The 16,696-nt window shown below is 38.0% G+C and overlaps 1 protein-coding gene across 1 annotated transcript in view; it reads right to left on the bottom strand.

The window, feature by feature from the left end:
* ROS1 (ROS proto-oncogene 1, receptor tyrosine kinase) overlaps window positions 1–16,696 on the bottom strand; it is a 148,916-nt gene that overhangs the window by 23,871 nt on the left and 108,349 nt on the right. Inside the window, exons 33-39 of the mRNA XM_037727542.1 lie at window positions 15,405–15,522; window positions 12,284–12,474; window positions 10,348–10,431; window positions 7,330–7,465; window positions 5,969–6,131; window positions 4,297–4,361; window positions 3,257–3,386 (exon numbers count right to left, since the gene is read on the bottom strand). Of these exons, the coding sequence (XP_037583470.1) occupies window positions 3,257–3,386; window positions 4,297–4,361; window positions 5,969–6,131; window positions 7,330–7,465; window positions 10,348–10,431; window positions 12,284–12,474; window positions 15,405–15,522 (887 nt within the window). The remainder of the gene's footprint in view (window positions 1–3,256; window positions 3,387–4,296; window positions 4,362–5,968; window positions 6,132–7,329; window positions 7,466–10,347; window positions 10,432–12,283; window positions 12,475–15,404; window positions 15,523–16,696) is intronic.

The raw sequence follows: 16,696 nt of genomic DNA, 5'->3' as shown, positions 1-16,696 counted from the left end.
GTCCACATACTGAGACTTGAGACCTCCAGCCCCCTCTAAACGCCCTGAGTTGATGTAGCAGGCATTTACTGCCCAGAAAAGAAATGAGAAATTTTCTCCCAGGCTGAATTGGCATATGTCAGGGAAGAGATTCAGTTACTGACACTGGAGGACCCCCAGGGGAAGAGCAGGGTCCCACCTAACACCAAAAGGAAGCTTCCTTGGACACATAGCTTCCTTGGACCATCATTTTGTAAGGCTCATGATTAAATATGAAACCAGCCAAGAATACTGAACTTTTGAGAAGGATTTTCACATCGAATCAGATTCCAAAACAAAGAGGAACAAGGAAGCCAAGACAATTCAGGAAGCAAATTAACACTTTTTGAAAAAACATAATTAATATCCTAAAAAAAGATGAGCACAATTTTGCATCTGTGAACAAAACCAGACGGTGGCTCAAGCCTGTAATCCCAGCACTTTGGGAGGCCGAGGCGGGTGGATCACGAGGTCAAGAGATCGAGACCATCCTGGTCAACATGGTGAAACCCCGTCTCTACTAAAAGTACAAAAAATTAGCTGGGCATGGTGGCACGTGCCTGTAATCCCAGCTACTCAGGAGGCTGAGGCAGGAGAATTGCCTGAACCCAGGAGGCGGAGGTTGCGGTGAGCCGAGATCGCGCCATTGCACTCCAGCCTGGGTAACATGAGTGAAACTCCGTCTCAAAAAAAAATAAATAAATTAAATAAATAAATAAATAAATAAATAAAATAAAATAAAATGCAGTCAAAATACAAACAAGTCTGTGAAGAATAAAAATATATTAACAAAAATTTTTAATTCTATAAAAAGATCAGGGGACAAAGTTGAGGAAATCTATGAAAATAGAAAGCAAAATGACAAAAGCTAGAAAATAGAAGAGAGCAGGTAATAGAATAAGAGGATGAAACAAATCAATCAATTATAACAGGATTTCTGGAACAGAGAAATAGAAGGAATAAGGAATTTTATTCATTATCAAAGAAACAATGAAAAAAAAAATCCTGGAACTGAAGGGAATGATTAGCAAAGTAACTGTTACTTTTCTTATAAGCACTCTTATAAGTGAACAGTACCACAGATAAAACTTTCCTCAAATTTTTGAAGTGGAGGAGGCAAAAAACAGACTACTGATAATAAGTTCAGGAACCAGAATGGCTAAAGAATTCTTATTGGCAGTTGTAGAAGCTAAGAAACAAAGATGTAATGGCTTTGTCTGTTAGATGAAGAGTTTTCCAGCCAGGCGCAGTGGCTCACGCCTGTAATCCTAACACTTTGGGAGGATGAGATGGGTGGATCACGAGGTCAGTAGTTTAAGACCAGCCTAGCCAACATGGTGAAGCCCCATCTCTACAAAAATACAAAAATTAGCCAGACACCTGTAGTCCCAGCTACTTGGGAGATTGAGGCAGGAGAATTGCTTGAACCTGGGAGGCAAAGGTTGCAGTGAGCCAAGATTGCACCACTGCACTCCAGCCTGGGTGACAGAGCAAGACTTTATTTAAAAAAAAAAAAAAAAGTAGCCATTCAGTCACTTTCTGTCACAGGGAATTGCTTGAACCAGGGAGGAGGAGGTTGCAGTAAGCCAAGATCGTGCCACTGCACTCCAGCCTGGGAAACAGAGCAAGAAGTTTTTGTCTTAAAAAAAAAAAAAGGTTTCAATGTAAAAGTCCAGTCAAATTATCAATGAAGTGTGAGGGAAAAATAAAGGACATTTTCTCAAAAATTTTTTTAAAAAGCAGATTTTTGCTGCACATGCATACTTTCTCATACTTTCTCTTTTCTAAAACAGACAAAAAGTTATGAGATACAAGGAAAAAACCCCACATGGACAAGAGCTGAGGGAAATTCCCAGGGTAAATGTGAAGGAAATCCCTACAACAGCAGCTGTGTAGCTACTCTACAGCACAAGCATGCACACTGTTTCCAGGAAGGAAGTGTCCAAGAAAAAATTAAGTACTGGATAATCTGATATTTTTAACCATATTGAGAAAAGTGTTACAATTCAGTCAAGGAGTTTACGTATATAAAAAATCAAAATAAAAAAAAGAGGTATTTATTAAACTAGCCCAAGGAAAAAAAACTTACAATAATAACACTTGGGTAATTCAACTCCAAAAAATAATAATAATAACTAAGTAGTTCTAATAATGCAAACCTGGAAGGATGGTTTATCTGCAAATTGTGATAACTGTCGGAAGATGGGGCAAGCAAAGTTTTCCTGTGTGTAGCATGGTGGGGGTTGGACAGGTGTATTATGAGGATGTCTAAAAGAGTTAAATCCTCTTCTTCCATAGTGGGCAATTTACCCTAAATTGAAAAATCAACATGTGTCAGTATGAGCAGACTATTTAGGAACATGGCAGTAAATACCAGAATATATGTGCTGACCTGAGAGGTAGGAATGAGGCAGTGCACGGGGCTTCTGTTTTTCACTATATGCTTTGTCACACATTTTAAATTTTTAGCCATATAATGTTTACTGTGATAGAAAAATAAATGTTTTAAATCCACCAGATTTAAACTTTGGTGACTTGCCTTATTTCAAGTGTTTTCATCTAAGGTATAAAGTAGGTTCCCGCAGGCAGTCACCCCTGGCCCTGTCAGCTATTCCACGGTATTTTCAGGGCTCATAATATGCCACCCACTGCTCCAGGTACCAGGGATACAAGAGAAGAAGGACTGTGGCTGCGTCTTGCAGACAGAGCTTGTTAGCATGGATGTGGGGAAAGATTTGAAATCAAGGAACTAGATGGGTGGAGTAGGGGAGGATATATAAAATCAAGGGCTCTGTTTGGGGCAAAATATGTTTGAGATGCCTACTAAAATCCAAATAGATATGTCAACTACAGAGGGGCATACAAGTCTGTACTCAGTAAATACATCAGGACTGGAAATATATAATTTGGGACAGACAGGCATATAGATTAAGTATAGAGATATGGCTTTCCAACTCCACATGATCCCTGTGCTCCAGAAAAACGTGATTCTGGCAACGAGGGTCTTATTCTCCCATTAAATACTAAAAGCAGGCTCAAGCTCACATGATCAGAAAATGCCAGAATGTTGACCAAGGATTCTGATTGTCAAAATCTAACATGAAGGAAATAGAAAAAATTTTTGCTGTAGAAGTCTTCTAAGGCTTTACCACTGCAGTCTATTAAATTTAAAGAAAATTAATAGGGAATTATAGGGCATTTGCAGTATGAAACCAATATTTAGATCCCAGCCGCCTACCGTTGCCATGCGTGCTTTACGCAAATAGGTAAGAAGGTCTCCTCCTTCCATCAGTTCCAAGATAATGTATTGGGGTTCATTCAGCAGACAAACTCCAAGCTGCTTCAGAATGTTGGGATGATTAAACCTGCTGAAAGGTGGAAAGACACAGGATGATGTGATAAAGGCAAGAGTCCTAGCCCCTTGGACTCTTTATGGGGCACAGCAATTCTTTATCAATAGTTTCCTTCAAAACCCCTGACTGTCTCTAACGCTTCCTTTTCCAAATACTGGTTTGTGTGCTTACCTTAGGAGGTAATATGGCAACCCCTAGTGGCCGTGAGTATGGATAAAATAGGTTGGTTTTTAGAAGAAATAACATTTGTATTAAGCATATTTTGGAAAAGAAAGCAATTTTGACTAGTAGTCTCCCTGAAAAGATATTGTAAAACATTGTGCTTTGGGTCATTACAGGCATGAAATATATCCTCCCCCTTTCAGGAAAACAACTCAGCAATGCAGGTTTGGCTAAACACTTTTCTCAAGACATTAAGCCAAGTAAGTCCTAACCTAATACTTGGAACGCAGAGCTTGAGACCCAATCAACCACTGCCTCAAGTCTTCCCTTTAAGATGTGATTGAGCAGTTTTTATGACCATAAACTCAAAGTTGCAGACAATTTTACTAAGACAAGGGATATTTTCATTGACATTATAGCATTTGAGAGAACTCTTTCTTACTGGGTATACTTGGCCGTTATCATACATTTAGATGAACACAAGCATGTCAAAAGCCAAACAGCTTCAGAAGTCACTTGCAAAACATTCTCCTTGTTGAAGATAAAAGAAAGGAGAACCTTTTGCTTGAGAAGTACCTATACCCAGGCTTAGAAAATTGACTTCAATAGACTACTTGCTCTGCAGATGTAGTTCCATTTAAATGTTTGAACCATGTTTGTTTTCGGCATGATCTGTTATGTCGGGTCATTTTGAATGTTAAAAATAAGTCAAGAAGACTTAAAACTTCTCACCCATATCAAGAGAAAATTATTTCAGAACTACCTCATTAGATGTGCCTCCTTCAGAAATTCAATCTTCTCCTGGTCTGTGGAGCCCTTCTTCAAAGTCTGTGCAACATGAAAACAAGTCAGGAATCAGTATAGCAAACATTTCGGTGAGCTCAGTGAGTTAATGGAGGTTGTTCTGTTTGTTTTATAATATCTACCCTGAAAGCTGGAAACAGATCTTAGATAAAGCATGTACATGCATTATGTAAACCTTTCAAATGTTACCTCCTGTTATTGCTAGTAGAAGAATAGGCAAGATAAAAAGGTCTAGTAATATTTACACAATGTTCCTCCAAAAGGTAGAAATTTTAAGAGACCAAGTTTTGTTGTTTAGGCCAATTTCTTAATTTTCAAAATGTTCTTCTCAATACGTTTCCCGTCTCCTTGCGTTCAATTTATTTCTTGGAGGTAAGGTTCCCAGTCCCAAGCAATTGATCAAAGCTAACAATGAAAACTGCGTTCTGAAATTCTCCAGCCTCCATTGGAAACTGGGGTGGTCATATAACTCAGTGATGGTCAATGGTATATAAGAGAAAAACTGCTGAGGCAGGGAGGGAGCTTTGAAGACTTTTGCCTTCCTGCTCATGTGCATTTCCCACCATCTTTCCCCCTCTCCCTGGCCTGTATGAAAATGTGATGCTTGCCTCTTTGGCAGCCGTCTTGGAACAATGAGGCAGCAAGCATGAACAAAAGCCAAGATAATTTCCGAGATACTGGCTCTGACCTGACACGCTAGCCTGAACCAAAGCCAGCAGTCATCTTGTTATGTGAGAAATAAACATTTGTTTAAAACAATGAAGGTGGGGGTAAGTTAAAGAACTTTTGAATTACATCATTTGGAAGCAGAGAGAATTTTGCCAACTTTTCTAGTTGTATAGCTCACCCTGAAAGCAATATATTTCTAAAAAGCAGAGATCAGGATACTGCTCAATGATGTAAAAGATTCATCCTCCCTTTATCAAAGGAAAGTTTTACAAAAATATAACAGAATATCCAGTGCTTCCTTAAAAATACATTAAATATACCATGATAAATAATCATGTAGTCCAAGACTGACAAACTACAGCCTGTGGGCCAAATCCAGACTGTTACCTCTTTTTGTATACCTCTGATCTGAAAATGGCTTTTCCATTTTTAAATGGTTGAAAAAGTCAAAAGAATACTATTATTTCATAACACATGAAAATGATATGAAATTCGAATTTTAGTGTTCATAAATAAAGTTTTATTGGTACATAGCTACACTCATTTATTTACATATTGTCTATGACAATACAACGGCAGAGTCTGTATGGCCAGCAAGCCTAAAATATTTACTATCTGCCCATTTAAGAAAAGGTTTGCTAACCCTTGGTCTAGTACCCTAAGAATGTGTTTTACAGCTCCGGTTCTCTTATTGCATGTTTGAAGGAAAATGATTGTCTGATAGGTCTTAGCTAATTAGTAGCCTTAGAGGTAATGCAAACCCTGGAGATTGTTGATTACAGAGTGTTCCTATGTAGGAAATGCTTCTTTAAAATGTGATTTCTATAATTATGGATAGGCTTCGACATTCTACCAGTGCTCTTTTCAACAAAGAGCACTCAATTTTTATTATAATTATACCCATGTCAGTCCTTGTAGACATGGGGATATAATGTCTCAAGGAGTTCTAAGATCCACATTACCTTCACTGCTACTTTGATTTCGCCACTTCCAACTCCTAAGATGTCCACTGCTGTTCCTTCATACACTTCTCCAAAGGCTCCACTTCCCAGCAAGAGACGCAGAGTCAGTTTTTCCCGAGGGAAGGCAGGAAGATTTTCAATCTCCTCTTGCGTTGGAAGAGTACTGTAAAATAGCAACATTTTTGTCTCCCCACCCTCCACATATATAGGGTATACAAATTTGTGTAGGTATCGGTAACTGTGTTTGAGAAAGAAAGAAAGATCTCATGGCTTTGCGGCACTGTGTGTTCTATGTGACATGGTGATGTGGAGCTTTGTGTTCCTAATACACTTTCCTATACTACCACCCTTTACCCAAACAGAGCATGATAGCCCACTTAATTCTGATAAAAACGTACATGTGTATGCATTGTCTCAAGACTTTTATTGTTACTTGTTGTGTCAAAATTAGTAGATATTAACTTCTTCAGATTACCAATTTGTGTAAAATCTATTGCAAATTAGCACAAATGCATCCGGGTTTATAAGGTTTTCTTTTAACTATTTGACACATGTGACATCTTACATAAAACAAAATTTACTATGACCAAAAAATATCACCCCCATCACCATAAGGTTAACTTTTAGAAAGTCAAGTTTCTCACTGGGAACACTACAAGGTGGGGGAAAGCTGCTATATTAAAAATGCTTTCAATTTTGAATACAGAATCTTGAGTAGCAGATATTTGCTCAAAGGAAAGTTACCTCTAAACACTTGATTTAGATTACCTTTGTATCTACTTCAAATCCTTTGTTTTTACACCTTGCATTATACATTTCTGAAAGCAAGGCCTATGACCATGTAATTCCTTTTTGCATTGATCCTAATATAATAAACCTTTGCATAAGACACTTGAATATTTTCCTTAATTATGATGACAACAAAAGTTCAAAACTCATCTGTCTTAAGAAGGTTTTGTGGGCAATCATCATACACCTTCTGAAATGGAGTAAGACTGACGTAAGGCTGACCACGTACACAAGGTTCCTGAAACTCCTCTCCTCTCAAACACTGCCCCCAGGAGAACCAACCATGTTATCATCTATTCTGGTCAAAGTAGCATTTTTCTCCTTCTTTCATTTGTTTTTGAGCTACATGATAAAACACTGAAAAATAATGGACTTTTCTATATTTTTCTTATAACCACATAATTTGCCATCCATTCCACATTTGAGAGTGGAAGAGGAAGTTATTAATAATGATGCCAGAAAAATGGGTATAAACCATCACAGTCCTGGGAAATGTGGAATTCATAGGCACTCTCGTTGCTTTTGCCCACCCTTTGCCTAGGTGCTCCACAATGATGGCCAAAGCTACGTACTGTATTGCATAGCAGGCATTAGCCAGGCCTACTCCGGCTGCCAGACCTCGCAGTTCAGCCAACTCTTGGTCTTCGTTTATAAGCACTGTTGGCCCTTCCCTGGCGCTTTTTTGATTCTTTAATCTTCTATGCCAGGCTATAGAGAAAAAAATGACATAATTTACAAAGTAAAATATTGCTTCTCTATTTCTTTGCAAATGTTAACAGTGCATTTTAAATGTTTTTATGTAAGAACATTATTGATAGAATACTTATAGAAGTTTTCATAATTTGATTTTAAAATATGCTCATAAAAAACTAATTAAATCCCAGTCAAAAGCACACAAATCATACTACATCACTTTTAATCTCACTTCTTAAAGTTTAATGTATTTCTTACTGTTATAAACAAATTAAAGTATCTTAATATTAAAATTAGTCAAAATCACCCCTAAACTTGAGCCAAAATAAAAAAAAACAGACACGATTATTAGTGAAACAAATTCATTTTTGAGTTCAGTCATATCCAGGTTATACTCCTCAGTAGAAAAGGAAATGCTTTCAGTGTAATGGCAATTTTTTTTTGGCAGAGTACAAGAGTGTATATCTTTGTTGTTCATATATGCACATTCAAATATGTAGAAAAAAGTATCAGAAAGAAGCTTACCAAATGTTAGCAGTTGCCTGCCCTAGTTTTAGAATCATGAGCGATTTGTATTGTCTTCTTTATATCATAAGCAGTATTAGTTTTATAAAAAAGAAAATGTTATTTTTTAATATTAAAATATAATTATGCCAATAAGATTATTCATCTGTACTGGAATATTGGCCCAGAAGTTGAAAATAGCAAGTTCCACAGTAGCTTCCGCACTCAAGAAATTAAAGTTTTATTCACATGAAATTCAATTTGAGGGACTACACAATGAAAGATCACAAGTACCTTTACTAAATTAATTTTTCATACTTGAAACATTCTCACCACCTTGCTTCACTTTTAAGTGCCCAGTGTAAGCCCACATCCTCAATGATGCCTTCTGAAACCTCTGCAATTTCTGCTGATCTTTCATATCTGAACTTCAAAGACCAGTTGTGCCTCTCCATGAGCGCTCACCCTATGCACTGTCTTGTTTATTTCATCTACTATTGTCTTTTGTTATTATTTAACACATATCTTGCTATTTATCTTTCCACACAGGCATGTCTTACCTCCCTCATTAAATGGCAAGCTCCTGAGGCCAACAGCTGTATTTTACAGGCTTACATTTCCCTCTACTCCCAGCAGAAGCAGAAGTCTAATGTTGTACATTAGATATGACCACTCAGAAGCAAAAGCCGTCGACATTCATTTTTAAAACTGTCTTAATTTTATAAGTATAACCGTTGAGTGCCCTCAGCATGATACAAATTTTAAAATAATTGAGACTTTCTGTTATTTTAATGACTCAATCTTTTCTCATGCACACACACACTCTTACTAGTAAAACCACATGCACTGCTGCTAAAAGCAAAGAACTGAATTAGCTTAGCTAGACTCAAAGATTTGTGAATTTTCAAACAGGAATAAAGACCTTTAAGTCCTGAGAAAGTCAGAAATCCATAGGATGTCTTGGAAGCACAATAGGTTGTCTGAAACTATCCCATGTTCATCCACTAGAGTTATGGGTTTAAACAATGATGCTGTACAATAAAGCAAGCAAAGGTCAGCCGAGGGATTCTTCATGTAATACTCCTTCCCAGTAGGAAAGCAGACAAGCAGTCAAGCCTATATGCCAACTGCCAAATATACTGCAGTCATATGCGAATTCTGGAGGGGCTGGCTTAGTGGCACAAACATCAGCTGTGCAATACTTAGACTCTCTGGAACCACAGGTTAAAATCCTGGCAGGGTCAGCTGAAATTTTTAGCTTTCCAAGTTTGCTGAAGCAGTTTCACATATTGTCTGGGTAGAACCTTTGAAAAAAAGATCTCAAATTAAGCTTCAAAGTGCTCTCATATAGACTGTGACTCCAATCAGCTTGCAGAAAAAAAATAAAGATTTAGAGCACAGTAAAGTGTTGGCTTTCTTTATCCTGAGAATTCAACTTTATGTTTGTGACTTTTCCATCAACTTTCCCTTGTGGCTTACTCTTATTTGTGAACAAAATAAGCCACAACTTTCTTAATATGTATTTGAGTGTTCTTTTCTGGTAAGAATCATGCCCTTCTTTTAATGATTCAGTGTGTTGGGAACTCTCAATATTAGTAATAGACAAGAGACCATATATCTTATAAACCAAACCTGGACAGTTTGAGGACTGAAAGAAAATGTTATTAATATTTGTGCTGAAACTGAAATAAACAAGAATGTATGATCACAATGATAACTAAAAGTCCAATACTTGACCATTCCTTTGAGGTTGTCACTGCATTTTATCATCATTAAAGTAAATCTTCTTATTAAAAAATAGCTTTCTGTCTACCTCACCTAATTTTTCTGCTTTCCTGGTCATTTGTAAATGAGCAGGGATTTGAAATAAGAAAATCAGATGTCTGAAAGCAAGAGTGGATCCAACAAGCCAGAAATGGATCTTCTGCAACAGAGGCCTTACTCATTCCAAACCAGCCTGTCTGCTTAGAAACCAAAACTATCCCAACCAAAGATTGTCACTGGCCTCCCATTAATCCTACACTTTTTTCCGTACCCAGGGTTATTTTTCTTTTATTTATTTCAAACTATAAGCCACAAAACATTTGTATACAGCCAATCAGAAATAAATAACATTTTAAAGAAAGCTAAAAGTTGGTGCCCTTGTAAGTAGTTTTATCTAAAGTATACCATGAAATGTACATATATATTTTTTATAAAATAGTTATGCCTAGATCAGAAAACAATTCACAGAGGTTTGTAGTTATGAATGTATAACCAAAGGTAACTGTAAATTTTATTAACTTAATCAGGTAATCTTTCATGTGGGAAGTTAGATCAACTAAGAGATAAATCAATCAGGTGTGATTAAGTAAACAGTTTATTGCTTATTTTTAAAATTCGATTATACTTACCAAAGGTCAGTGAGATTGTAACAATCAGAAATATTCCAACTATAATAGTAAGTATGAAACTTGTTTCTGGTATCCAAAAATCATCTAATGACAAAAATGAGAAAAAGAAATTAATTCACAGATTAAAGCTAAGTAGCCCCAGTTCTACCTAGGCACACAGAGTAATATGGCAGAGCTAGCTACTACTGGATTTTTGCAAGCCAGTTGTTTGCTAGACAGTTGGTAGCTTGAAAGCATCCATACAGAGACTATTTATGCCACGTGAAATCAAAATCAAGGTGTTTTTGTTGTTGTTGTTGTTGTTTTGTTTTGTTTTTTCAGAGAGTAGTTTTACCAACAAACTACTGGAATATACCCACTCAATCTTCTATTTTAAAATCACTGAGAACACACATGTATATCTTTTTAATATATTTAGAGCCAAGAAATCTCAGTCTTCATATCAAAATTGTTGGCATTATTATTTTTTATAATATCTTCATACATATTCAATTTCATGGATATTAAACTGAGGAATAAACATGGTAATTTCCCTTAGGTAGTTTCAGTTGTGTAGAGGAAACAAACATGTAGGCCAGAGTACCCCCTATTAGTGAATAAGTTTTATATTTTTAAAGTGTTATTTGTAAGAAGGAGAAAGAGGAGAAGAAGAAAAGGAAAAAAAGAACAGAGATCAGATGTAGCCTGCAAAGTCTAACATATTTAATATTTGGTTCTTTTCAGAAAAAGTTTGCTGAGCTGGGAAGCAGACCTCTGTATACAACTAACTATGGACAACTAACTATAATACAAATAAGAATGATTCTGTAGACAACTAACTGTAATACAAATCAGAATTATTCTGTAAACAAGTAACTCTAATACAAATAAGAATAATATAAGTTTTATATAGCATGTGAGTGTATAAAATGCAATAATTCATTTGACTAAGGAGCATCAGTTAAGCATTATGATGGGTTCATTTAAGTATTGAAGGATGAGAAGAATTTCAATTGGCAGAAAATGAAGAAAAGGAAATCCCAGCTAAGGAGCACAGGGTAGGTGGTGGGGACCTGTATTCTAGGCTGAGGCAAACACAAGGCCAAAGAGCAAGTGACATAAAAGCTTTTTACCAGTCTGATGTGGCTACAGCACAGACATAAATATTGGAAAAGATAGGCCACAATTGGAGGACAAATTATGGGAGAGCTTACATGCCACAAAAAAGTTTGTAGTTGATTTGGAAAGCAGTGAATGGAGAGCCATTGTGGGTATTACAGAAAGGGGTTAAGTAATCCAGCTTGTGCTTCAACTAGACTTAACTGTCAGCAGTGTGAGTAAGCCAAGGGCACAGGCAAGAAATGACAACTTAAATTAAGAAAGCCAAAGTGGAAAGAGGAAGATAAGAACTCATCAGAGAGAAATCAAGATGGTAAAATCAATAGGACTTGATTACTGAGTACAGGGAAAAAAATCACATGTGGCACTGAGATTTCCTGCCTATGTGATTAGAAAGACAATATATAATAAACTAAAATGAGATACACAGTGGAAGAGGTAGCTATTGGAGAAGAAACAAAGGTCTTAGGCCTGTTGCGTATGATGTGAGAGTGGGTAATGAGGCTGGTATAATGTGAATAGAAAAATAAGTCTGCATAGAACAGATTGTGAACAGCCTTGGAAGCCTAGTTATGAGCATGGAATTGATGCAGCAGGAATTAAGGGGAGAGCTAATTATTATTGGGGAGAAAAATGACATGATGATAATGATGTTTTAGAAAGATCACATCACATGAATGGAATACTTTAATAGTTTGGATAATAAGATATAAATATGTGTGTGTATACACACACACACATATTTAGTCACTGTTTATTGCTAATGTTAAGAACTTACTGATATTTACTACTGAACCTTTAAGTAATAAGCTTCGTGTAGGCAGACATGGTAACATACCTCCAACTAATATAATATTCCCACTGATTCCACTATATTCACCAAACCCTAGATTATTTGCAGCTACTACTCTGAACTGAAATATTCCTTTCAGATTTTTGGACTTCCATGTGCAAATGCTGCTGCAGGATCCATTAAATGTCATCTTCCACCTTAAATTTTGGTTCTGTGAATTATTTGAAGTACCCTTTCTGCAAAAGAAACAGTAAAATGGTAAGTATAGAACATGTACATGACAACATACATGTTATTTCTAGTTGTTCATACATCTTCTTGGTGACTGAATTCCAGAGAGTGTCCTTTGGCACACTTAATCCTTGACCTCATTCCTCTCCTGTAATCTGGCTACAGAACACAGCGTGGTTTTATAGTGATCCTAGTGAGGCCTGGAGCCAACCAACTCAGCCCACCAAGAAAGCTGTGAATGATCAGTGGTCAGGAGGGGCTGAACATCTTTTTCCTACTAATTGCACAAGTAAACTTTCTTCAGAATTCCAAACCTATAAGACAATTATTCCATGATTTTTAACTGGGAAGTTTCCGTTTTCTTAATTTTCAGTCTTTTACATTATTTGTAGTTTACCTACACCATAATGGATAACATACAGAATACAAAATTGATAAGGAAGATGTGACAGTTCAGCTACCAAAGTTACCATTATATATCTGAGATTCCGAGGTTTGTTGCTTTCTTTTATATTGACCTACACCCTACCTCAAAGTCAATCCAATTGTTTTTTATATGAAACATGGAAAGACCACAAGGGCTGGGTTCAAAACACATAACTGGAATGACTGTTTACAGAATCATCAAAGGCAAGTTCAAAGTCTTCCATTTATGTCTTCCCCAACAGTGAGGAACATTTCAGGTCTTAAACTTTTCAGACCTGGCACCAATAGTTTCAGGATTTGGCACCAATCCACAGTAAGCTTGGGATACATGAAAGAATCTGGTTCTGTTCCGGTGAATTGGCTCATTCTTCCGAAGACCAACAGTGAGGACTGGCCCTTATAGTAGGCAGAGAAAGGGTAAGAACATGAGGAGCAACAGGACAGCAGAGTTGGTCACAGCTGTTCCCAGGAGCTGAGGGTCCCTTTAAAGACCATCCTGAGCAAAGCATTAGGACGGAGTGTTTTCACACATTTTGTGAAGTCTCACTTTCAGCACTGGCAATTTCATTGTTTAACCAAACAACTCTGATCCAAAAGAAAGAGACCCTTAAGAATTTGTGAGGTGGCTTTACACAGTGGCCATTGAGAAAAGAAAGAAGAATTTTTATATCGGTTGAGCACCTTTTATTTACAACATACTGTACTGAGGCTTTACATAATGTTCTTTCAATTCACTAAGTAAGTCCACAACAACCTAAAGAGATGAATAGATATTATCAGCTCCGTTTTACAGATGAGGTAACATAAGTTCAAAAAAGGAAAAGAACAAGGACTTAAACATGGTTCGTGTACTGGATAGAGTCGTGTCCTTCCAAAATTCATGCCCACTCAGATTATTTTATGTGACCTTGTTTGGAAATAAGATCTTGGCAAACGTAATCAAGTTAAGATGAAATCATACTAGTTTACGGTGGACCCTAATCCAATGACTGGGGTTCTTATAAGAAGAGGGAAATTTAGACACAAAGAACACCTTGTGATGAAGGAGGTGATGGTAAGGGTGATGCATCTACAAGCCAGGGAATACCAAGGACAGCCAGCAGACGCCAGAAACTAGGAGGCAAAGATGGATTCTTCCCTAGGACCATCAGAACAAGCACAGTCCTGCTGATACCTTGGTTTCAGACTCCTAACCTCTAGAGCTGTAAGAATAAATGTCTTCTGTTTCAAGCCACCCAGTTGGTGGTCCTTTGTTGTGGCAGCCCTAGAAACTAATAAGGTTTATTCAACTCCCAAGTTCATGCCCTTGGCACTTACACTACCCTGTCAGTGAGTACACAGAGTCTAACTAGAGTGTCCTGACTGAAGGACTTATTTTGAGATACTGAACTTACAATAATCATTTAGTCATCCCATAGTCCACATCCTGACAGTGGAGACCTGGGGCAAGATGAATGCAGAGTACTTGATAGAGTCATTTTAGTTACACTTAAGGTGTTACTCAGATAACACACTAAAGAGGCCTTAGCAAAAATCTGATGTGTGACTTGACTGATGAACATAATTATAGTCACAAGCCACCAGGATAATTCTGTGGGTCAAAATGTATTTCACTCTGCATGAAAAGAAGTAACAGAAACTTCAAGGAGATTTCTAGAAATATGGCCAAGGAAATTCTCTAGTATGAACAGGAACATTTTTTAAGGTTATGGGAATGCCAGAGCCAGATGAAGCAAAAATAGATCTAAAGATTAAGGTGCCAGGACTATAATTATGGAAGTGACTTTTGTCCTTGGAACTTCTTAAAAGATGGTTTCATAGTCCTGTGAGAGAAGTGTCTTTGGAATTTGGAATTCTCCCCTCAAGTTGGCATGAAATCAGTCCTTCTGAGCCAGTTATGGTTCACTGTGCTCCCCGTACTGGCCAGGTCTGAGGCTGTTCATCAGTGGCTGGTTTTCATCGGTGGTGTGTTTTCAGTCCCTGCAAACACACGGCAAACTACAGTCTTCACAATGAACAGAGAATCCTGTGTGACCTATACGATTCAGACCAGTTCAGAACTTGACCTAATTTTATAGTATGAAAAATATCTACTGCATTGCCAATTCTCACTAGAGAGTATTCACCTTGCTAAAGCAAATTATCTTCAGAAATGTACATGCCGTCATCATTTAACATTAAACATCAGCTAAGCTTTTTAAACAAAACTGATATTAAGTAAATATTGGCTGCATAAGCCTATGATCAAACAATTTCCGTAAAGTGTCAATGAGCAGTTACAGATTTCTGAGAATGCTGTGATCTGTTTTATAGTTAGCGTGCCAAGACCAACCTCTAGGAATTGAGCAAAGAACATAATGATGCATGTTATGCATCATTTAGGTCCTTAAACTAAAGGTCTTTGTGTTTCTATATAAACACATTTTCATAAATAGTGTTGCTTTAGATCACTTTATAATTAACTGCTTAGTTCTTTATAGTTTACAAAGTACTTTGCAAACACACATACCTTATCTCAAGGATATAGTATATAATCCTACTTCCATTATCTTCAGCTTTCTCCCACTGTATTGAATTTTTATTCCCTTCTAGTGATTTGGGAATGCCTGGTTTACTTGGGACTCCAGCTTCGGAAAAAAAAAAAAAGAAAGAAAACATTGATTGATATGTTTGAAGTATTAATCTTCTGCATTGAAATCTTTCTACAGAATATGTTAAGGGGAAAAATAAATCACATTAAAGAAATATTCATAGAGGTGGGGCCAAAGAAGCAACTGCATTCAGAGGCTCCCATTGAAAAAAATGTAAGTGTGGGAATCCTTCACTAGCAACCAAGGTATCCAGATTCTCTCATCAAAATTGACTAGAAGGCTGGCATGAGCCACAGAGAGAAGGAAGAGCAGTGTGGTGCAGGAGCGGCCCACCTGAGAGCCACATGGGGAAGGGGAACTCCCTCCCCCAGCCAAAGGAGGTGACAAGTGAGCAGGCTACCCAGATGGGGAAACGCTATATCCATGGAACTGTGCAACCCGTGGATGGGAAGATCCCACTTGTAACCCACGCCACTGGGACCCAGCATCCCAACCATTCTTATGGCCTCTTAGCTGGAATCTGCATAAGCCTACAGAACTCCCTGGGGGAGGGGTGACCAGCACAGGCTTCTGCTGCCTGCTGTCTAAGCCCTTTGAGCTCCTTTGGGGCAGAGGCAGCAGCCAGCACTGGGACTCCCAACTGCCAAAAATGCTAATCTCCTTGGGTGGGGGAAATGTAGCACCCATTTCTGTAGCTCCAGGCTGCACTTTTCCCCTTCTCGAGCCAGGGAGGCTGGACAGCTTGGTCTCAAAACTTGTGCCCACACCCCAACACACCAGCTGTGGCAGTCAGCAGCCAGAGTGCCTCTTTAGGGCTAAACCTGACCAATCCTTCCTCAGTGGGTGGGGCTTCCCTGCAGGATCTCCAATAACTCCAGCCAGAGGCTCAGGGACAGAATTCAGATCTCCCTTGGCCTCAGCTCCTAGAGGGAGGGGTGGCTACACTCTCAGACTTAGCCTTTCCTGCTGGTAGTTCTGAGGAATCTGGGAAGCTCAGACAAGTGAGTTTCCCCCCAGTGAAACACACCCTCTCCACCAAGGCACAAAGTGCTTTGTTAAAGAGGTCCTGCTCCCAGTGGCACCCAAGTGGGTGAGACATTCCAACAGGGTTGTCAAGACACCCTATACAGAAGTGATCCTATTGGCATCAGGTTGGTGCCCCTTGAGGTTAGAGGTCCCAGAAGAAGGAGGAGACACCCATCATTGCTGC

Source organism: Cebus imitator, unplaced genomic scaffold, assembly GCF_001604975.1.
Source record: "Cebus imitator isolate Cc_AM_T3 unplaced genomic scaffold, Cebus_imitator-1.0 Scaffold11, whole genome shotgun sequence".
NCBI classification, from domain to species: Eukaryota; Metazoa; Chordata; class Mammalia; order Primates; family Cebidae; genus Cebus; species Cebus imitator.
The sequence above is the reverse complement of the archived record's forward strand: the minus strand, read 5'-3'. Positions and strand labels throughout refer to the sequence as shown.